At 37.8% G+C, this 24,800-nt stretch overlaps 1 protein-coding gene across 1 annotated transcript in view; it reads right to left on the bottom strand.

Annotated features, from left to right (window-relative positions):
• Positions 1 to 23,381, bottom strand: part of sorcs3a (sortilin related VPS10 domain containing receptor 3a) — a 262,848-nt gene extending 239,467 nt beyond the window's left edge. Inside the window, exon 1 of the mRNA XM_086082047.1 lies at positions 22,536 to 23,381. Within this exon, the coding sequence (XP_085938173.1) occupies positions 22,536 to 23,135 (600 nt within the window). The 5' untranslated portion in view covers positions 23,136 to 23,381. The remainder of the gene's footprint in view (positions 1 to 22,535) is intronic.
• Positions 23,382 to 24,800: the final 1,419 nt, after the last annotated feature.

Below are 24,800 nucleotides of genomic sequence, written 5' to 3'. Positions count from 1 at the left end.
ATAAGTGCTTTCAGTGAAAACAGAATTTGTCAGTAACAACCCTATATATATATATATATATATATATATATATATATATATATATATATATATATATATATAGTTGAACAGTGTCACTAAGATGTGAGCAGTCACTGTGTCACCACGCTACTTTAACAAAAGTAACTAGACAGAAGTAACAGCCCAAAGGCAGGCTTAAAATCTTCAAATGAAAATCGTGACTTTAATGTCTTTAGTTTTTGTGAAAATTAGCGACCAACACGATATTAGCTGTCATCTAGACGGCACCGGACGGCAGCAACAATCATACAATAAATCTTACGTTTCTACGAAAAATGCTTTCTTTCCACCCACTTTGAGGTCTCCGCATGTCAACCACCATTTAAGCTGTTACAAAGTGTGTCTGTCGATTCAACCATGTTGAAATTTCGCCTGGGACATCGGTCTCTTCTAAAATAATGTGTACGCGTGTGTTCTACTGTTATTTTGTCCAACTCATGCATATTAATGAGGAAAATGTGACATCATTTGAGATCAACCCTATAAAGCAATAGCTCTTGAAAACCTCAACTCCCCACCCCACCAACAACAAAAAATAGGCCTTTGTTTGACATATCAACCACGTGAACTTTGATATTGTTGGAAATGTCTGTCTCTCCATAATTAATTTAGTCAACATTGTTGTCATGTGTCTAAACAGCAAGATTTTGGAATCCGAAAGGTCTCACCTATTTTGAATTGTTTCAAGGCTTATTTTCACCAATTCTTCAGGGTAGAAACACCTGAGGAATGATCCTAAGCAGCCATTGATTGGAAATGTTCGCTATTAGTTTATTTATGACAAGACTGGGGCAGCAGGGCTATCTCTCTCAAGAACTATTTGAGGTACATGGGGTTTTTATTTTGTGGCCTGAATAGTAGTGCCAGGTGTGGGAAGGCTTGAAATACTTAAGTTTAAACAAGAATAACTGTACTAAGCATGACCAGCCATGACACAGAAAACCTCACACAAAGGACCAGGAAAATTGCCAATCCAAGTATACAGCATTTATTCAATTATTTAAATATCTTATTCAGTACTCATGAAAGGGAAAGTCAGGAGTGTGAGCCGAGACACTTGTCCTGGTACTCTGCTGACTCCAAGGCCCCGTCCAGACGGAAGCAAAGCCGGCTTTGTTCCTTAAACAAATCTCGTACACATAGAAGCCTTTCAAGACTTGCATGTGTCAAAAAGAAGACGCTGAGAACGTTTAACGGCTGTAATGTATATGCCAAGTCTGGAGTGGCGCTGTAGCGCAGCCACAGGGATTTAACGGAAAGCGTAGAAGAAGAATCAGTGAAGAAGACAAACACTTTTTTTGTTCTAACTTTATTGCAATCTACATAACAAACATGGCTTTTCATGTATCAAAACAACATGAAAAAGATGAACACAGGAGAAGTGACAATGGCAGGTGATTCAAGTAAGACACCACTTGTTAAACGTGGGAGTAAAGATGCAAAATATTTTTGCTGCAAAAGCATAAGCAAGCTAAGGAGGCTGTGCAAAACGACTACGACACGGCTATCCGCCATTGTTATTGACAGACTGACGGTTCGCGCGCAGTCATGCGAGAATTGGCGCATACGTCATCAATCTGTGACAATGCGTCGTCATCAAGCTGCGACCATTATGTCATAGCTGGAGGAGTATCCTGCATAAGGTGTCCAGACGGACGCGTACGGGGCGCTTATTGAAATCTTTCCACTTTGGAGCCCGGTTTCAAAAGTGATCGGTTTCAAGCTCTAAAACCGCGCTGTCATGTGGACGAACGGCTTAAACGGTAAGAAACTTGTGAGGATACATTGAAACTGGCTTTCATGTGGACGTGGCCCAAGTAAGGCCCCTAGAGGTTGTTTTAGATTTTGAAAAATTGCACAATATGTCTCGTTAAATGTTAGTGTGCTGAATACATCTATCAGCAAATCAAACTCCATGCGTGAGAATATAAAACAACAGTTTGTAACTTCCTTTTTTTCATCAAGGACAATTACAGATACCGTAGCTTCTCAGCACCACAATTTTCATCAGCCCAAGTACCTGCACTGTCATTAATCTGAACCCTTTTAGTAGTTATTGTTCATGTTGGCATGGAACAAGTCTCTGGGAGTCTTTTGCTGAATAAGGACAATAATAATGCTTGCTTAAGCATTAACAACAGCACAAGCAGAAAGAATCAAAAGTCAGCAGCAATACCAGTTTGGTATTTAACTTTATTTTTTAAACTATTTGATTTAACCTTCCAAGGCAGATAGATGGAATACATGGTACCTCCCAATTCTATCCAATCTCTGAGGAGAAATATTGCCAAAGTTGCAATTTACATGTGGCGAAAGTTAAGACACAAGTGGGTGCCAAAATATGAATGGCTGGATAATGTCTTAGCTACAGGAAGGACAAATGGTTTGTACAAATGTCTAATATAATATATAATAATGATCTGATGTTAGGGGTTTGTATCAGTTCTGGCCTTCTTTGAGCGGTGTGTGCATGATCTCAGCAACTACATTTACATGCATTCAATATTCGGGTTAAAGTCAGAATTCTGGTTTGTGAAACAATCAAGGTAACACATTTGCATGCGTTACTCTTGTTTACATGACTGTATGTGTTCGATTGGGATATCCTGTTTGAACTGCAATGCGCGGACAACGTAATTGCGTAAATAACGTAATTTCCGCTTTTAACTTATTACGCTCAATAAAAGACATTATATTTATGTCACTCACCATGCTAAATAAAGTAGTCGCTTTCCTCCTTGCTCTAGAAGTGTGGCTCTTCCTGCGAGTGTCATGTTTGTTTACACCGGCTTGAGTAATTCCGGTGGGTTACACACCAGAAGCACGGACTTATATACTTGTATAATAGGCACAAACTGTGGCGTTTCCGCCGTAGAGATACAAAATAATGTGAAAACGCCATGGAGTCTTCAAGATTCCTTGTGATTCAAATACGCAAAGAAGAAGAAAAGAAGATGAAGAAGAAAATCAAGACCATACACACAGCGAAAAACAATGCGCCGTTCAATCGAGGTATTCCGAATGCGTTTATATGAGCAAGTATTTGGGTTATAAAAGGGGTAACCCAGGGGTCTTATTCTGGTTTTTAAAAACCCAAAAAGGAGCATATTTGGGTAATTGTGCGTTTACATGGCCTTACAAAACCCGAATATTGCCAATATTTGGGTTTTAAAGGGGTTATTGCCTGTATGTAAACGTTGTCACTGTCAATAGCTACAGTTTTATGTGAACCCAATTTCTACATTGATCGAAAAGCAAAAACTGCATGTTTATTCTTACATACATTTGGGAAGTGACACTAGCTGCGTTTCCATTACAGTTTTTGGCAAAAATAAAAGTGTTTCGCTTCTGAGGTGCAGTTCTCGTAATGTCGCGTCTCACGAGATCTCACAGTTCTGTAGGAGGTGATTACGGAAGACGGATGCCCGAGTTGTTAATATTACTTTAAAAACATCTCTCTCCGCTCATCGGGCGGGTTCAAGCATTTGTGTTGGTGTTGTGTATGTGCGCGCTTATAACTCATGGACGGATAGAACGGATTTCAACGATAACTTGTGCCGCATGTCGCTTGGTTGCTCGTTGTCCGGGGGGGAAACAGCCATTTATCATGCAACGATGGCGAATCCTGTGTTTCCATTACCAGTGTGCATGGAACGGCAGGCTGGGCTCTATAGCTAAATCGCTTTGTACTTCCTACTTCCTTTCCTCCGTGACCGGGCGGGGGTCACATGTAGGGGTTTTACAATCAACCGTGGGTTTTAAACGTCAGGATTATATAACCGCAGCCGTTCAACAACACCGGTTATTTCCGCTCACAACAGTCCATCAGTTTAAACTCACGTGCGGCACAAAATGTGCCATGTGGTTCATAGCTCTTATGTTTCCACACGGACTGTTTAGAGGAAACATAACAACACAGGACTCAGCCTTACTGGATAGGCCATAGTCTGAGACTTTTGAAGCCACGGGGCCGCCATCTTGAGACTCCCAAGAAACGTATTTCGGCATACGCATTTGGCTCCAAAATTACTAGGTGTGTAGCGGTAAACTGCGCAAATTGACAGTTTAAAGGCTGTGGACGAACATTTCAAATGGCAGCTACTTTATATTTTATTAATCATTTATTCATTTTTACTTTGTTAAAATTTGTGTGCTGTATTTGTTTTAAAAGGGAGCAACTTTTTTAAATTTTGAGTTATTTATTGTTGTTAATATGGCTGGCAACCAGTTCAGGGTGTACCCCGCCTATTGCCCGAAGTCAGCTGGGATAGGCTCCAGCGCCCCCCGCGACCCTTGTGAGGACAAAATGGTTAAGAAAATGGATGGACGGGTATTGTTAATAATAAACATTTTCAAAGAATGTTGATGTGATTTTTTTTTTTTTATGTCTAGAAGAATAACCGTAAAACCATAAAACCGCGGGGGTGTTCTCAGACTATAATCGTACACCAAAATCTGAAACCTTTGCACCCCTAGTCACTTGACTACAGGGAATGCGCAAACATTCCAACTTTTATACAATACTCCTATTTCGACACGTGTCAAAAACCACCTCTCAAGAGCGTAAAAACCTTTTTGCAATATTTTTTTTGCAGAAAATCCTGTGTTTCCATTACCAGCTTGCTGTTGCGCTACTTGCCTTTTATGCAAAACTGAGGGTAATAGAAACACACCTAATGACTGAGAGCAGCTAGTCATATATTAGTTACAGTATATGAGTGTGCATTTTTACCTATATGACTTTAATCTTAAGTACAGAGACAGACTTGATCTGTTTGACTGCTAATCACCCTCTAAATGTGTTTGAAATTGTCTGCCCTTTTCCTAGCTGTTTATATAGCATCAAAGATGCAAGGTTATAGAAATGTTCTGCTTGTCAAAAATTTGTTTTTATTATTATAATCTATAAAGCAGTTGATCTGTTCTGTGTATACTACCGCTTGCCCATTGACAGCTGGTAAAGTCTCATGCTACCAACAACCCCACACGGGATAAACAAAGTGGTAGGATTTATACCTTCTAAAAAAGACAACACAAACACTCTCTTGTGACGCCGAATAGCAACCAATTGTGCATCGCAATGCATCATGTACTCATTTGGTCTCTGTTGTCACTAAGAATCTCACTAAATTATTTTCTAATGGAGCCCCAATGGAAATTAAATGCCAAGTTTGCCAGGTTACAGTGATAAGCATCAACTTAATTCATTGACTCGCCAAAGGGATCATTTGTGGCTTTGCCTTCACTCTTAATGGCCCGCAATATTTTTCTCAACAGTATTAAGGGAGAGCTTTGTATTCGAGAACGGTTTCCATGATCACATAAAATCTCTAATAAAAGAGCTGGAGGATTAATAATTACTGATATTATTGACCATTTTACACTCCCCGTTATAGGAAAAGCATATTTGAGTCTTTGGCAAGCAGCTTAAACAACTTTTTCAGGCTCATTACTATTTTAAAAAAAGAGGCAAGGTAAATAAAAGAGAATGATTGTTCGGGTAGGGTTATATTGTGGTTCTCATTCAACACAACATCTGAAAAGACCTGAAAGTGAGAAGGACAAAATAGCCAGACTACTTTTTCAAGGACACTTGAGCTGAGGAAAAATAATGGGTGGAATTTAAATTTAGGTTTTGCACTTTGCTGTAAGATTTTCCCGATTGTGTAGAGCATTACAAAATGGAAGAGCAATCTCATAATGGTCTGTCTCCTACTATCTGTGAAAGATGCTTACATAATGTGTTTGGTGATGGCAGATGTTTAAGAAAGTTATTAATGTTAAAAATCAAATGGAAATAAAGAAGCAGACCTGATTGTAAAGTTAATGCAGCATGTGCCCCTTTTACAGCCACTTTCAATCTCTCATAGATATACCAGTAGATCACTTTAATTAGACAATGTGTTAATTGACTGCAGATCCTGGGGTGTGAAGTGTCAACATTCGTCTCCGTCAATGATGGCCTCATCCAGGCATGGCACCATTCACTCAATCATTGCACTTCTTTGTATATGCTCATCACCTCATTTTCACAGCCAACTCAGCAAATATTGGCGCTTGGTCACTGACATTATGGATCAAGCTATAATGCTAAATGGCGCTCAACACGTTTTTGGAAGTGCAGCATTATTTGCAGGAATTGCTTTTCTTTTGATAGTCACTGTATTAATACAGCATTGCAGTTCTTCTATGAACGTTGAAAGCAGCATTTAAGCAATTGTGGCTTATTTGTCTTTGAAGACATACAAGAGGAGATCAAATGGGGTGGTTGATGCCACAAATCTCCAACCATAACGAAGTGCTATAAAGGCAGTAAAAGCATATCCTCGTGTCAACATTAATTATTAAGGTGCCTTTAAGGAGAGCATCAAGTATTGACAATGTGGAGAGTTGAGGACTGCCACTGTTGCGTGTGTGTCTGTGTGTGTGTGTGTTATAATAGTATTGGATTTTTCATTTTAGTTAGTTTTTATTTCATTTTGATGTATATGTTTTTCAGTTAGTTATAATTAGTTTTTAGAGCATGTTTGTAAAGTATTAGAGTTTTTTTGTTTATTCGTTTTATTTTATTTATTTTTTTAAGATTTAGAGTGTTTGTATTGTTTAGTAAGTGAACGACTGTTTGATCTTCCTTCTTCTGTGCAATACCAAAATAAATACATATAAAATGAATCCCAAAAGCTAATGTATGATATTAATTGACAAAGACGCAAACAAAAAATATTTTTGCTACAAATTGTCATGATCCGTGTTTGTTTAGATTTTTTTTGTATTGGTCAGATTTGAGTTGTCATGTTTTCCTTGTGTCCCTGTTGTCATTGTCTGTCTCATCAAGCTTGATCATGTCCACCAGGACCCGGTTGTTCAAAACTAGGTTATATCTTTAACCACTAGTTAAGTAGATTTAACCAACTGTTAACTTTAACGGCACTGTTATCTTGTTGTCCAAAACTCTTTTAACTTTAACCGGCTGTTAACTTGCTGTTGACACATCTAAGGACCACCGCTAACTTTTTAACAGTGTGGTTAACTCTGCGTTCGTGGCTAATGCTGCCTTCATGATGTCCGTTGAGCGCAAGAAAAAGAGTGTCTATCAAGGGGTTTACTTTGACATTGGTGATTATTCTAATGAAGTTATGCACACACTACCACTTAGCAGTAATGCAATGCCAAGTCTCATGCTGAGTCAAAAGAGAAACAATAAAAATGTGTTTTTTAAGATGAGTTCTAAAAATGGACAACATTACCCAACATTTAGTGGGAGGTGATTCCAAAGAGAAGTTACCTTTGATGTTTCTTGACTAGCGGGTAATTATTTACGTTAAATGTATTTAAATTTAATATCATAATAATAATAATTATTTTAATTAATTTTAATTTAAAACAATCATTACAGATATTAGATGAAAAATACACACATATTAGAAGTACGTAAAACTGTAAATACAAAAACAAGACAAATTAAAAGCAATTCTAGCAAAATATTGCACAAAAATTACAAATCAGTCAAAAAATACAAACATGTTAGACAAAAAAAAACATACAAAAATATGACAAAACAAAACTAAATCAAACAAAAACGTGCAATATTCTATGCTACAAAAATAATGGTAAAAATAAAAATATATAACAAAATATTCACTGAAAGTACACAGTGCGCTGTTTAGCGTCAGGTACGTTGAACAGCCAAGGGGAGTCCTTGTGCAGTATTTACGGAAGTAGTCACAGTAGCTATAGCGGCGCGATGATCTCCTTGCTGAATCCACTATGGTTCGTAGCACTGTACGTTTTTCTTTTCTGCCACTGGAACTGCTGTCTTTATTTGGGCCCGTGTCGAAGAAAATTGTCGTGGAAAAATCAAAATGCACTCGCGAATGTACGGAGCACCTTTGTCTGAGCATTCGACATCGCTCGGCTTCACTCGGCTACCCGATCAAGGTACATTTGGCATTTTTTACTCAGATTTTTTGGGCGAAGTCTGATTTGTACGATTTCCGAGACGTTTGAACTCCAAGGTTCCACTGTGCATTTTTTTGGTATTCTGATTACGTAATGCCGGCACATGTATTCCGTTACTCCCCAAGCCTGGTGACAAGACAACCACAAGTAGTAATATTGCAGTTTTAGCAGCTGTGTTGCAAATACGGCATAAGTACGAAACATAACCATACGTGCAATGTTTATGGGTCTAAATAAGAATGAGTTTAGAACAGTGATTGACCAAGGACACAGTGAATATAAGAGCAATGAACATGATGCATACCAACTTGCAACAAGCCATGATCATTTCATACAATGACTACACTGCTCGCAATTGGAAGAAAAAAAAGTGCTAATCCACAAGTACTTCTATACACTAAGTATTATTTTCTTTTCTCTAACTCCCTAACTAATTTGAAGCTCACAACAAACACTGATAACACCTGCAAAGCAGCACAAGGTTTCCAGTCTTGAGAAGTAATGATACGTTGAATAAACCTGCACAATCCAAGGCCTTCTTTGTAATTGGCCACGTGATTTTCCTGGAAACGACACACGCCCCGAATCTGGGCTTCATTTGTCAGAATCTGTGCTTCGTTTGTCACGCCCACTCTTGCTCAATACACGCACTGAAGCCTCGGCAGATTTTCGTAACATCACAAGTATTCACATGATCATCTTGTGTTCAATATAGTAGTCATGTGTTAAAAGAATAATATAAATAATGAGTAGAGCTCAAATTCCATTTTCAACCTTTCTTGCTTTGGTGACCTGACTGGTCGGGAGACACAGGGGAGCTGGACCAGATTGCCAGCGAGGGGGGGACAGTCTGGCTGCAAAGCAAACTAACGGATATGTGTACTGTGGAGTTGGCCTTATTGACTGCAATGTTCATTAATGTTTATTAAACCCAGCTAACACATTTTGTCACTGTCTCAATCCTTTCAAACACAGTTGTGTCTACACCCTGGCTCTCTCAAGGTAGTGCGCCTCTCTTTCTCTCATGCGCCCTCCACAAACATAACACACTGAGTCCCTAACCATGTTAAAGGCCGTGAAGATAGCCGCAATATCATATTATTATGGAGTTTTCATTTCCATTCAACTAAATGCAATAATAACACTGTAAATTCAATTCCACAACATGAGGAATCAATGTTATAAACCCCTTTTTTTCATTAGCATAAGTAGAGCCTATCCCACACGCTGGACTAGTCGCAAAAAAAGAAAATAAATCACAATGAAATTCACATCCATGGGCCATTTTGTATTTTTTTTTCTCCTGATGTTTATTATGAGTGTAATGAAAATTGTACATGTGAGTATAAGGATATGACTTGTGTTAGGGTGAATTGCATGTACATATGCTGTTGGTATATATACATACAAATCAAAGGTATATATTTTTAAATCCTTTACTTTTTATGTTTAGTAAATGGTACTTCATTTATATCGCGCTTTTACAAGGCCCTCAAAGCACTTTACATTTGACTACTCATTCACGCTTGCCGCAGCGTCAGGAGCAACTGGAGGTTCAGTATTTTGCTGAAGGATACTTCAACGTGGTCACAATAGCATGGGATTGAACCCACAACCTCTGGGTCAGTTTTCTGTTACTTGTTTATATGTTTAAAAAACAAACATTTTAAATGCAATGAAGCATGCAAACTCCACTAAGACATGTTCCTAAAGAAATTTGAACCCATTTTATTTTCTAGACAAACCACTCTCTTGACTGGCCAAAATCATGATCACCATAATATTCCAAGAAAAAGACTCTCAGAAACGTATGACAAATAGACGTAGCGTAGCTATAGTCTAATGTGAGGATTTGTTGGTGGTTAATGAAACACTGTTTATAAAATGAAAAGGCAGAATGGAGACAGATTCATTCTTAAATTTAAACTTTAATCGTCATACACGTTAGCTAGAGCGACAACTCTTCCTGATCCCCTATCAGCTGACTAACACTAACTAATCAGAAGCTAGCATACTTTAGCTAAATACAAGTGAATGACAGAGAACAGCAGATTCAACTTGGCTACTTGTACAAAATAATACCAAAATGTATAAATGTGTAAATAATAATTCTGTAAACATAAATGTACAAGTAAATATACATTTTAACAAATTAACTTAAATGCTTGATCCTCAGGGTGTGGACCTAATAAAGCGAGGCGTCTTATTGTCGCTGGCAGCACCCAATGCTTCAAAGTGTGAATGCTTAATGATATGGTTAATCTCTGCTAAAGCAATTACTATCTCCTTATTTGAAAACCTGTCCAAAAAGTATTGGCACAAACATCAGAGTTGCATGCTATGTGTATTTCTCGTAAGTTTCTGAGTTTCGTAAATCTGCCACTTTATAAGAGTTTTTTTTCTCTGAATTTTGCCCCCACCCTCTAAAAAATATATTTACACACGGCCCTTATACACCGTTGTACAGAATAAATTGAAAGAAACGTGTAATACAATATATAATAGCTTTTATCACATCGCCACTGCTCAAGAACTTGCGGATTTGTGAATAAGAGTACATGTTGATTGTGTCTCTATGTTGTCTTTTAAAATGATTGTGAGCACAATTTTCTGAATCTACGCGACCACCTTTGTCCCAGGGTGCATGTGTGACCGTGTGAATATCAATGCATGAGGGAGAATGTTGGACAATGACAACAAGAAAGAAGTAAGGAAAAAGTGGTTGAGGCAAAAAGAGGAACGGCATGTAGAATTTCTTCACTGTGCTCTGACATTATTATGTGCTCATCGCCTGGCTGCTCTCTCTCGATTGCCCGTGTTTTGGAAATGGCAAGGGACATCAACAATACAAGGTATCGCACTTGGCTCTTAAAAAAAACAAAAAAAACAAGGTGGATAAGGTCACGATGCACAGAGAGCCTTAGAAGTCTCAAAGTTCAATATTCCCTGAAGTCAATCAGCTTTAAATTTAGCACAATAAGAAAACAATGTCATGATGTCCTTTGGGGTTCTCTAGCAGTGCAAAAGTCTTGAATGAAAGAAAAATGAAAAGAAAAAGAAAAAAACAGACATCGGACGGTCAAGCAACATTAGTAACTGACTTAAATTATGTGTACCCGGGGTTATGATTATGCACAACCCTCTAAACCATAGCAGGGTGTCTTCTATTAGTGTCCCCACCAAGCTCGCAACCATACAGGAAATCTTAATGAGGCCATTAGGTTGGGAGAGAACCTGTCTTGCACACTGGAATTCCACTGTGCACACGCTCATACCTTCAAAGATTGGAGTGGCTTTATAGAATGTAATATCCTGTGTGCACTGTAGAAGCAGGTGCATTTGGTCCTGATTAGATGGCTTTTGAAATGGTCTCTTTAATGTGCTAGCAAGGATGTGCTAAGTACAAAGGAGATTTTTACATTATGCGACATTTTAAGTGCGATCTGTCACCTAGATTTATAGGAGTTATATCATATTGTGCTGACTTGGTTATCTTAAATTTGATGATGGAAATCTGTACTAAATCTGCACTTTTGAATTTTGATGTGTTACAGGCAAGGGAACCATTACATTCAGGCCTGCAGAACAGTAAATAGAGTCTTCGTGCTTGCTTTCTGGTCACAGGAAAAAAGAAAAAGGAACAAGTGAAACAAATTTGTAGACTAATTAGAGAGAGGGGAGGGAGGAGAGATTGAGCGATGAGGGAGATAAGGTCCGCTGGAAGGCTGCATTATTCATTATATTCTATTTTTTCCTCCTCTCGTCTTCCAGAGCAGAGGGCTACCAGGAAAGCAGGAGAGGATAGAAGCCACTCTATAATGTATTTGCATCCGTAATTTAGGTGGAGGGGTGTGATGAGTCGGTAAAAAGTGAGTAGTAACAAGCTGCCTACCTACAAGCACAAGCGCCACATCTGAAATCACATCACCTGCATTTTTTCTATGATTTGACAGAATGGTCGTTAATAGGGATGCACTGATCCAAATAATAATAGTGGCAATAATGTACGTCTGTATTTGGACTCGAACAAAAAAATGCTCGTAACACATCAATACCACTTTACTCATCTGACATGAGTTCCGGGCAGGTGGAATGAGAGCCATGTTGGCCATGTGGAAATAAATGAAGTTAAATACAGATGTATGATGATACACTTTGTTAGCTAAGTACAAACTATACAGTACATTTTGTAGAGTAAAATTTACTCTAAAAAGACTATATTCAGTCCCACTCTAAACAGAGTAAACTTTTACACTTGGAAGTAGGGCTGCACGATATTGTAAACGTATGCAATATAGCTTAATATAGCAATATTGATATTGTTGCAATATTTAACGTACCTAAAGAAAGGATTTTTTTAATGATCTAATGAAATAAATAAAAAATAATAATGCAGCAAAATAATCAAACTCAATATATTCTTAGTTAAATAATTGTAATTACCTCTCAATAATGTACTGGATGGCGGTGCATATTTAAGTTAGTTGCTGACTTGTCAAATTCAGATAAAAGCATAAAATTCCATATGAAACTTATTGCATGTCTTTGCGATATGCATATTGTATGGGCCAATATATCGATATGTTTTCGATATACTGTGCAGCTCTACTTGGAAGAGAGTAAAATACTAAAAAAAATAAAATAAAATGCTCAAGGACTGAGGAACGATCCCACAACCTTCAGCATGGTAGACAGCCACTCTGCTACTTGAGCTATGCGAGACTTATTGTTGGTTAACATATTGCTGGTGTTTCCAGGAGAGATACAAGGATTCCACCTGACACCTGCAATATACTGAAACCGAGTAGGAGTGGCATGGGTCAGTAGTTAGGTTGACTGTCTCCCAAACTGAAGGTTCTGTGATTGTTTCTGAATTGTTGAGGTTTTTTTTTGTGTGTATGAATATTTTACTCTCTTCCGAGTATAAAGTTTACTCAGTTAAGACTGAGACGGAATGTAGCATTTTTCAGAGTAAATCTTATTCTATAAAATTTACTGTGTATGCTCAGCAAAATGGACGCTCAGGAGGCAACGGAAGCCGTCCAACAAGTGGCAAGTTTCTCAAGCCCTGGAGGAGACAGCGTGCACAGCATGCTGTGGGGCGGCACGTCGAGTAAAGACAAGTATGCTATGATGTGATAATATATTACTACGGTTGTCCCGTCACAGTTTTATTTTAAAACTTGTAGTATTCTCTCTGTATTTCATTATACTGTTTTTTTTCTCTCTTCTTTGTCTTGTATGTTTTCTTCAATTCTAAACTATTGTATGTAATGCTTTTACTTATTGCCTCCTAGTCTCCAGACTGAGACACCACATAAAATACCAACTAAAATGCCTTGCATTATAAGCTGAAGTGAAATGTGTGACAAGAATGTTAAAAAAAAAAAAACTACGAAAAAAACTCCAGTTGAAAGTTGTTACTCTAAAAAGTGTTCCTATTTGAGTGAAACATGTCATGTACAACAAAGGTTTGTGTTTTGTATTTTTGAACAAAACTTGATTAAAATAAAGAACAACGTCATCACAATTGAAATATGTGATGATTTGTGATCATTAAATAGCAGTACTTTGTATTGGTGAGTACTCAAATGTAATACCTAACATACTCATATTTGGTCTGGAAAAAAAGTTGTATTAGTCTGTGAGCAATTGGAAGCTTCCTTGTTTGCTCCAGAGGCCGTAGAATGCCTTCCAGTTAGTAAGCAATGTTTGTGAATGAGTTGGCAGCCTTTTTGTAAGCTGTGTATCAAAGCACAGACTCCATACGTTTTATATTATATACTGTATGAGGACTATAACAGACCAATAATAAAAACAAGCAAGTGCTGTATTTTAACACATTTTGTGTTGGCAGTGTATGATGTTTCTGTGTCTCTGCCTCAATCAGTTCTACAAAATGAACACATACTCTACCCCAAAGGTATCATGGGCAATTTAATCTTGAAGAAACATTTGCTTTTGAGCTACTCATGACGCACTGTGATACCCATAACAATTGTAAGCACTTTATTAAATTCCTTAAGTGCTTAAAGTCATAATTGGTGTAAAACACACACACAAACATATATGCACGCACACACACACAGACACACAAGTTCATGTTTTCCCCATGCACTGCTTTTTTCCTGCATGACATTTCTACTTTCAAATAGCACTCACTAGTGTCTGCATCATGTGCCATTCCTGTTCTCAAGGGACATTTGAGAACACCCATCACACCAAATTGGCTGGAGTGATGACTTGCCAGATATGACTGATCTATCTCAGCGTGAGTTCCTGTAACTTTAAAGATTATTAGAATTAAGTCCATGCTCATGTAACAAAGGGAAGCACAGCACATTAATTAATATTGAGGTGTGGAAATATGGTATCAATTAACTATAAGTGTTTTGCTTTGTTCAGAATATGTTTTGGTAAGGGATGCTTACCGTGTAATAAAACATGGTTTTCTTTGAGGGTCTGAGGTCACTCATACCCATAGTTAGATTGCAAAGAAATTTTGTGATATTGGTGGAGAGATTTCATTGGAATTATGCACATGGGTAGACATTTTTCACATTGTTTCTAACACTACATTGGCAGTTGCTACCCTATGATAAACATACAACCACAACGAACGAGTGGTATGGCAACACTGTACGAGGATGTAGCGCCCTATAATGTAATAATTTCCTGAAAATGTTATTGTTAATAACACCTAAAAACTTAATAAAATGTTGCACTCAATCAAAAATGTAATTAAACCCAATAATGTAATAATTGAACCAATAATAAAAAAAATCCTAAATGATATTGTAGTAAGATTTTTACTATACGATTTACGATAATGTAATATGTTATCACGTTATTGGGGATTTTTTACATTTTCAGGTGGGTCTTTTTTTTTCCACATAACTGATCAGGTAAAACTTGACAGAGAATATGCATGCTAATTTTCAGTCAAAAGTTAAACATTTTTTGTTTTGAGAATCAAAGACTGTTATATAAATTCACAGCAACAAATTGAAGTGTTAAAACTTTGGTGTTAAATGTTGCAGAGTTGATTTCAACACACAGTCTATTTAACATTGATTTAAATGGAAGTCGGTGTTGGAGTTATTTGACAGAGTTGATTTAGTGAGTAACCAACTCTACAGAGTGCAAATCAGAGTAAGTGTTATTAGACCTTCTCTGTCGCAAAGACTTATGATAGTGCTTAGTTTTACAGTTAAATGTACCCGTTCCTTGTTATTTAATAATGTTATTTTCATGGTTTATTGTTCAACAATCAAACATTTGCTAAGTTCACCGTTACATCAGAGTTTATGTTCTCTATTCTCGTAGACTACGTTTGGTGTAAAAACTGTTCTGGGCCGTTTCTCTAGCGCATCTGGCAATTTGGTAACAGAACGTAGACTGTGTTTGGCCTTAAGATGGACGCATCTCAATTTTCGTGCCAGTGCAAGGATCTTTGTGAATTTGGTACACTTTGCGCCTTCCTGGGTGCTCCAGTGCACCAGGCTGCCGTGCCCATCAGCGCATCGCCAATTTGGTCACAAAAAGTCAACTAAATTCTAGACTACCAAAAAATAAGATCTATTTTAAAGTGCAACTGGTCTAGGACAATTTTGGTGCTTTTATGGGAGGCACAAGCAGACAGATCAGACGTGTATGGTTAACGTTATCTCATGTCATTCATAACTATGACAATAGCGTGGGACAATCCATCTAAATCATTATAGAAATCAATTCAAATATTTGTTTTCATTGTCAAAAAAAAGAAAGTATTTTAATAGACACCCCATGACCGCATGAGTCACAACTTGGGGGGCGGGGGTTGGAGGGTCACACATGGACACACGATTGGGGCGTGCACACAGTCTCCAATTGCTCACGTCACATCACTAAACACAGCATACATTGTTTTTTTCAGGAAAATAGGATTTTGGCACTGACACTGCCTTGAATTCCAGTAGAGTACACACTACTTCACTTTCACTGAAAATTCACAAGTAAAACTAAACTGTACCAAGCAGACAATCTTAAAAAGAGTATTTACGAGAAAATTATTAATGTTTTTGAAGCCTGACCTCAAAGCAGAGCAGAAAGTGAATCAAATCACTATTTGTTGCTGTAAGTGCATTATTTATTTATTTGGGCAGTAATGAATCAAGACTAGTAGTGATGGGAAAATTAAGCTTCATGAACTACTTGCAATATATGTTTTACTCCTCTAGATGGTACACTTGGATTTAAAATGAAGGGCTATCAATCCATCCATCTTGTATCCTAACCGCTTATCCTCACGAGAGTGTAATGGATTTGGTAATGGTAATTTCCACTACAACTTTAAACTGAGAGCAGCATCTGGAAGAACAAATATAATAATCTCGCAAGTAGTTCATGAAACTTCATTTTCCCATCACTAAAGATTGGGTTAATATTTTAGTTGTAAATAGCTTCGCAATTAATATCACGCTAATTGTAGGCGTCACAAAGAAACAGCTAACTCTGAAATGTACAGTACACATAAACACATTCAAGTCACTTACAATGCTGTGAAAAAAAGTTTCCCCACTTTAATGTTAAAGATCATAAAACAAATGTAAATATCAGACAAAGATAACCCAAGTAAACATAAAATGTTTTTTGTTTTGTTTTTTAAAATGGTGATTGCATTAAGGGAAAATTATTCTAAGCCACCTGGCCCTGTGTGGAAAAAAATAACTGACCCCCTTGTTAAATCATGAATTAACTGTAGCTAATCAAAATTTTTGGGAACACTGAGTTAATTTTCACTGACCACACCCAAGCCTGGTTAACTCCAGACCTTTTCAAACAAAAAAATCAACTAAGTAGAGCCTGGAAGACAAAATGAAGTACGACAAAAGCTCTATATAATATGCAACAAAATGCCACAATCCAATTCAAGAGCAGAGCAGAAATAAAGTATTTGACATATATTCATTTGTCTGGAAAGGGTTAAAAAAAAAATTCTTAAAGCAAAAAAATGATCCCAAGAGCACAGCGATGACTCATCCAGGAGGTCATAAAGAAACCCAAGACAACATCTAAAGAACTGCAGGCATTTCTTGACTCAGTTAAGGTCAGTGTTCATGACGCAACAATATGGAAAAACCTGGGCAAAAATGACATCCATTGCAGAGTTCCTAGGCAAAAAACACTGCTGACTAAAAAGATATAAAGGCTCAGCTTACATTTGAAAAAGTAAAAATAAGTTCCGAATGGCTTTTAATTAATATATATATATATATATATATATATATATAGTGGCCTAGTCAAAGTCCGGACTTGAATCTGATTGAAACACTGTGGCGTGACCTTGGCTTGAATACAAGCAGTTCTGGAGGGAAGAGTGGCCAAAATGTCTCCACAGAGATGTGAAAGAATCATTGCCAGTTATAGAAAACGCTTCATTTCAATTGTTGCTGATGAGGATGCTGATGTCCCCATGACATTAACACTTCTTCTCAACTTCAGCTATTTTCCCACAACACATCTGAAACATTCTCATTCACTTACTCATTTCAATCTTCATTTCAATTATTCAACCCTCACTCCTTTCTTAACATTTTAGCACCTCCCACCAGACATCCCATTGAGGAGTCGAGGAGAACAGAGGAGCGAGGAGGGACAAATGACATATTTGCCCTTCAATGTCATCATTAAATGGAGACGTCAATTAAAGACGACTTGATCACACCAGTCAGGTTTCCATCCAATTGTTTCGATTTTTTTAAGCGAATTTACTGAAAATGCGCAAAATGGACATCCGACTTATGCCCGTTTCATCTGTTCTTCTTTTGCGACTATTGAGAAGGGACTCCGCCGCTGTAGGTGGCGGTATACACCATAGAGATGTGATCCACACGTAATTTAAAAGAAGAAGAAGCCCAGGAAGCGACTGTGCCATGCGATGGGATCGTATGAGTAATTGTTGATGAACCGTCGCGTTTCTTTGTTGTTTTCCATCTAAAATAATATTAATATTTGTTTCTTTAATGAATTCCAAAAAGATTTCTGTTTCGTCATCCACTCAAACATACCTTACTTTATCGTCCGACATTGCTTTGGGACTCCACCCCGCCCGACACCCTAGAATCTGTGGCGTGTTCGGGGCAACGCTCCACACTGGCGGGAGGATACATGCTGCGCAGTCACAGTGAAAAAGTCAGGGCTCTTTGTACTCATCTGGGCATTGGTGGAGCATGCATGATGTCAATTTTTTTTTTAACATTTACATGTTAAACTCCACAGTGCATCTTTAAACTTAACTCCTGATCTGTTTATGATGCATCTGGTACACATCCATTTTGATATATCACTGTTGCGCAGCTAAAAGACTTGCGCATAGGGAACATAAGTTGTTCCTCAATTACAGCTCCTCCGTGGATCTTCCTCAATGTGAATTTAAGACATTTGCGATGCTCCTTATTAAAGCGCCATGAGAACATCTTCAGGGTTGCTTTTGAAGCGCTGAGGAGTGAAGAGCCAGGAGCACTGCAATTAAGAGAAACATGATTCATGCCACGTTTCATGCTGATGACACCACGTCCACTCTGCTTCTTCGACTGATTGCTCCTGTCTTGTTAGAGCAGTGCCGCACAGTGGGGAGCATAGGAAGTACAACAAATGTAATAGATGTCATATTAAAATTGTAATCAGCGCAATCAACAACACTCCAATCTTGATATTTATATGCTTGAAATATACCTGTTAACGATGGTTCAGTCTTTTTAAAAAAAATATGGCATATAGAAGAGTAGTAACTACGTAGGTGAATAAATGAAGTTGATCAATATTGTGATTTTTTTTGTGGGGGCGGGGGCTGCAGTTTAGATTATTTAAAAAAATATGGATTAGAAGAAGGGCTGGGTAACGGTTCTAATTTCCTCAATCGATTTGATTTCAATTCACAAGAGTTTAGTTCGATTTTGTTTTGATATTTCTCAATTTGATTTGATTCACTTCCGTTTAATCCGATATTGATCAGTTATGGTGCGTCAGTTCATCTATCAAGGACATGATAAAAAACCTACAAACATTAAATTCCAAATAAAATTTGCGGAGGCAGTAACTGTGTAAATGATTTAGTTTATTTATGAAAGTAACAAGTGTTAAGTGTTACACAAACATTGACATAAATAAGAATGAGATGAAAATATTTTCATAATTCTGATTCAATAATTGTAAATATAAATAAAAAAAGGTTCTAAATTGTCTTAATTGAAATTGAGGGGTATACTGACAAAAAAGGCCCAGAAGCCCACACCAAAAACATTAAAACTAATATTTTCATGGATAAGGAAGCCTAACAAGCCAACCAAGAGATGAGAAATAAATTGGATGATATCTACTTGTTTTTAGTGTATTTTACAGCTGATTTAAGACACGGGTCGAAACCGACCCGTTAACATAAGAGATGGTAACAGAAAGTTAACACGAGACGAAGGTTAAAGTGCAATACGTCAGGTCTTTCATAAAAGTAAGAGCATACTTTTAAATTCATGTGAACAGTAAGTTTCAAGAAAACGGTAAGATGCACAAAAAATCTGCCTTATAAATTCTATTTTCTCATGAATTTCTGTGAAAAAGATATTAAAATAGATATTAAAATAATTGAATGAAATGAAAAATCTGTTCGCTATCGATTATTAGATTTTTGTTTTTTTTGTTTTATCCAGCCCTAATTAGAAGTTCTGTTTCATGGTTTAAGTCAGTCCTTAAAGCAGGGCCGGTGGCTATATAATTCAATCACTCCCTCAAATTCAGTAATGTTCTAGATCAGAGGTGCCCAAGTCCAGTCCTCGAGAGCTCCTTATCCAGCCAGTTTTCTATGTCTCCCTCCTCCAACACAGCCAAATCCAATGATCAACTCATCAGCAAGCTTTGCAGAAGCCTGATAACGATCCTGATCATGAATCAGGTGTGTTGGTGGAGAGAAACATGGAAAACAGGCTGGATAGGGGCTCTCGACAACCCAACTTGGGCACCCCTGTTCTAGATTGAATAAATCAGGACAAACTATCACTTTTGGGTTAAAGACATAGAAATACATGTCTGCTCATCATTATTATGCAGTCATACAAAATGTCAACCTCAAGATTCCCTCCAGTGATAATGACTTTTGACCGTACATAGATGATGGACTGCTCTATGAAATATGTACTTTATTAATCTTGTGTATGAAATTGTAAATGTTGTAATCATGTTGTCATGTTTAATCACATATCTGAAACACAAACAAGTGAGAGAAAACTTGGTAATAGTGCTTGATGCTAACATGGGTGAGAAGTAGGGCTGCTCGATTATGTAGAAAATATTAATCACAATTAATTTGGTAATAATTGAAATCCCGATTAGGAGAATCAATTGTTTTTTGGTACAAAACAAGAAAATGTTTAAACATGTAAAAAATATTAAGACAAATACATTTATTTGAAACACTATAATTATGCAAGTTCCTTTTGGACCAAACAATATTTATTAAATTAGTCATTTTAAAATAAAATAAAAAAGTGCAAATATATAAATTAAAACAACTCAAAATCAGTACTTTGTATTCATAATATTTTATTTTTGGTTAGGATTATGCCGATTTTGTGATTGTGGAGTTAATTGAAATTGAAGTTACGATGAACTATTTACTTGTACATATAGAGACAAGATCTTCCATTCAAACTCACCAAACCTCTGTTGTATGATTGTCATATTTGTTATACTTAGTTCTTGTTGAAAAATAGAGCAAGAAAGGGAGAGAGTATTGGAGATAGCCAATGTTAGCTATGATGTGCAGATTATGTCCCTCCTCACAACCTCACAATTAGCACTGAAACAAAAGTTTAGCCCCAATGGCTTTAAGTGTCTAATTAAATAACCAATACTGTTGACAAAAGTCTCAGCAGTGCAATTAGGAGGGGGGGGGAAATGGAATCAAATAGGCAGTGAAAAAGCACTCAGTCTTAAAGTGACTGCCTAGCTGCAGCCAGGCAGTTCCCCTTATTAGTCAGCCACTTACTTAAACTTAACTACTGCTTAAGACAAGTCAGCACACTTGCTGGTTAAGCTCCTCGAACTTTTCATCATCAGAACAGGCTGTGGCCATGAAAATGAAATAGCATATTTCTAGTAGTTATAATTATCTTATAGCCATTTTCCATGAAAGAGGAAAAAATATTTTGAAATAATAGCCTTGGTGGTCACGATAATAATTAAAGATCTTAAGATCAGTGGCGGTTGCAACACGGTGCTGCTCAGCAGGCGGCACACAATCACTTAAACACGCATACATATGCACACAGACATGTTCCACTCACATCGCCTCAGTCTTGACTGCGGGTTAAAAAACAAGTTCAGGCACCATGTCATAATCAGCTTAGACAAGCCTGAATATGACTTTTTTTTCAAATGGAATAAAGGAAGAGCAGAAACCACAACAAGGCATTAAAAATGTGAAACCACTGAGAGGACAAAGGCCCCTCGCAATGGAGCCGGATTCATTTTGTGGCATAATTTCTGTCCTGTGAGAGCGCTCTTGTGTTAATGGGGTGGGTGTTGTCATCTATTTTTTGTGTGTGGTGTTAGAAGTGTTTGCTGGTGTTTCACATGTCATATCATAAAACAGCCAGTTTGTGATGCTAAAATGTTTACGTTTGCTGTCAGTCACAAGGAACATTTATAATTGGATATATTTATATAACATAATGACATATTGAAAATAACAATCTGTTTTCATGTTTTATGTGACATAAAGAAACAAAGTAAATACATAGCCTACATTCTGTCCAAAGTCTCATACGGCATTTACGTTTTGGTGCAAGTGAATTATTGAACCCCAATCTGGGAGGCCTAATGCAGATTAGGCTGAACCCCGTCCTCAAGATATGACAATATTTTTTTAACTAATGTGAAGAGTAAAGCGTAGACATTATTTTAATATTTCCCACTGCTCATTTCAGCAATTACTGCGCCACTAATCAAAGGAGCAAAATCATTCTAGCTGAAATATTGAATGAAAAATATTTTTCTAACAAATGAAAGGGTTCGTGGTAGATTGAGCAATAATTTATGAGTTCCTCCCCCAAATCAATTAATTTGGATGAAAAAACTCATTTCGGTGGGGGGAAATGAATCATGCATTAGCATATCGCAAATAGATCATCTATTTCTTCCTTACCAGCTATAAATCACGAGGAACTAATCTTAAAACTTACAGTGCGTGACATTCGAGCCACGCACTGAACTGGACTTAAATGGCTATATTCGGGAAATGTCACGCAAATAGATAGCCTACCACGACAGAGAGGGCTTTTCGTGCCTAACTGCTACGCGAGAGTCTCGAATTTAATTCATAGTGGCGGACTGACACGTTGTGCGCATTTTCACCTCTTTCTAACTGGCAACTCTGCGCACGAAAGTGCGTACTTCCCCGTTTGCCAATCATATGTGGGGGGGGGGGGGGGAACAGGAATTAATTTGTGTGTGCAGGGGAAATGAATTCAAGTTCGACTTACGCTGCTGTTTTGTCCTGACCAGTAGACGACAGCGTGGTTGTGTGCCGAGTCCCCAGTCAGGGCGAAAGTGCTGCTGGTGATCTTGGGCTCATTTCCTCTCCCGTCGTCCCTGTTCTTTCTTAACTTCGATCTACTCAGTCCAGAAGATCTGAGCCCGTCCAGATGCGAGCCCCGTTCATCCGACGTACCGAAATTTAGGTCAGATTGTCCAGTCAGCCCACTCTTGCTCAACTCGGCAAACTCGGGGCTGTTTCTCTTTGCTCTCAGTAACGCAGCGCCATCACCAAGATCAGGGTTTCCGTTTGATCTGACGCGGTGACTTTCTGCAGCGGACCTTTGTGTGTCTTTCTTCAAGTCAGTTGCCTCTTCTTGGTCGTTGACCTTTCCAGCATTCTGTCGACTGGCAAGTCCCCTAAACTCCACTTGGATGTTTTGAACAGCGCTGAGTCCATCTGTTGGTTTAGCGTGAAGTTGAACAAGGGACCGGCGAGATGCGCAACTTATCTCCGCTTTAGTATTTTGGAAGGTGTGAGCAGCTATCATGAGCCATACACCCAGAGCGAAGTGCAAGCCCGGGCAGAAGCCAGTCCAAGGCTCCATCGCTGACAGAGATTTGGTGGGTGATGGACCGCTGGAGTCCTTGTCCAACACCTTATTTCCTTTCTCTCAGCAGGTCGGTCAAGATGGAATAAATGACGCCTGGGCTGTCCGTCTGGTTAATTCGGAGAGGAAAGTGCTCTTCAGCGAAACTGTTCACGTCCAAAGGATGTTTGGTGAGGAAAGCCACACATTGGAGGGAGGAGCTGTAACGCAGCCAGCTGCCTTGTGCGCGCCCGGAAGAGACCGAGAAGGGAGGGAAGGGAGCGACTGTCCATGGTGCTGAGCTCTTCTCCTGTTGAGATCACACAAATGCAGCCATATGTGCTGGTATTGATTTTAATTTACCACCATGCAAAATTGCATGCCACAATGCATCAATAGTTGTTGCAAATAATTTATTATACAGTACAAGAAAACATTTGCTTTCCATTATCAACTGTTATATTTGTAAAGTAGAGAGTAAATGTATGGTCATCTAAAACCCAGGTTTTAACAAAATACAAATGAAGTATATGTAGTACGTAAGTACAGTTTTGCTTGTAAGTTTACATTCCCTATGTGAACAACTGTATATCACAGACTTAGGTTTCCTAAATATTAGTAGTAGCATAAATTCTAATTCCTATTAAAATTATGCTGGTAAAAATAATAAATGTAGTAAAACAATACATATAATCGTGTCATTCCATACATAGTTTGTTATAAATATGTTTGTGTTGGTCAAATAGTGCTTTGCACAACATACTACACTAACTTAATATTTGCTTGCTTTTTTGTAATAATTACCATTGCTTTATCAATTCTCTTCCGAGGCTGCATCAAAGCCTTCTGTATGGTATAGCATAAAAAAAACCGTTTAAAAAAACAAAAAGTATAAATACTTAAATAGAACATTCTTATATGTTTTGGGGAGCAAATGAGTTACCTGATTAGAAAAAGAAAATGATGATGAGCAATGGATCACAAAATGAAGACGTCCTCATAACATTAAATGTCGAAAGAATTAACACATAACAGGTGCTCTTCAAATTTGGTGGGCAAAAAATGTTGATAAAAAGCCTTTTTAAATTCAGCGGTTAATTGTGATTAATCAAAAATTCTAAAATGTGATTAATCTGATTACAAAAATTTATTGTTTGATAGCTCTATATCAAATACATGCAAAACATCGCATTTACTATACTTAATAGATTTGCATATCCCCATTAATGAATAGTGTTGTAAGCCCATACACAGCATACCCATGTGAGAATAAATGGATGAGGATACCAGGTCAGTCTGACAGTATACAGTAGGAGAGTGGGGTCCTTGCTTGTGCTGCTTCAGCGGAGCAAAACACTCACTGATGGATTGGGAAGAATTGGCAGCTAGTTGCACCATTCTCAGGGGAGGCATAAGGCAGTGCCTAGAGCCATCCAGAAAGGAAGGAAAGTGTGAGCACTAGGATGTATTGTCATGTATTGCACATGAACGAATAAGAGCAAAAATAATGTGATATAATTTATGAAGTGTATTTGTGTATGAGAGCGAGAGAGAGGATGAGAAAGCCCGTGAGTGCAGTAAGAAGAGAGTGAGAGTCTGTTTGAGGGTTACTCATGTTGTGTGTCCTTGTCTGTCAACAAAATGTCCATCAAAGAAAACCCAGGAGACTTCATCTGAATTTCA

The sequence above is a fragment of the Leptonotus elevatus genome, chromosome 8 (genome assembly GCF_054856555.1).
Source record: "Leptonotus elevatus isolate MCC_2025b chromosome 8, RoL_Lele_1.0, whole genome shotgun sequence".
NCBI lineage: Eukaryota > Metazoa > Chordata > Actinopteri > Syngnathiformes > Syngnathidae > Leptonotus > Leptonotus elevatus.
This window is presented reverse-complemented; position numbering and strand designations above follow the sequence as displayed.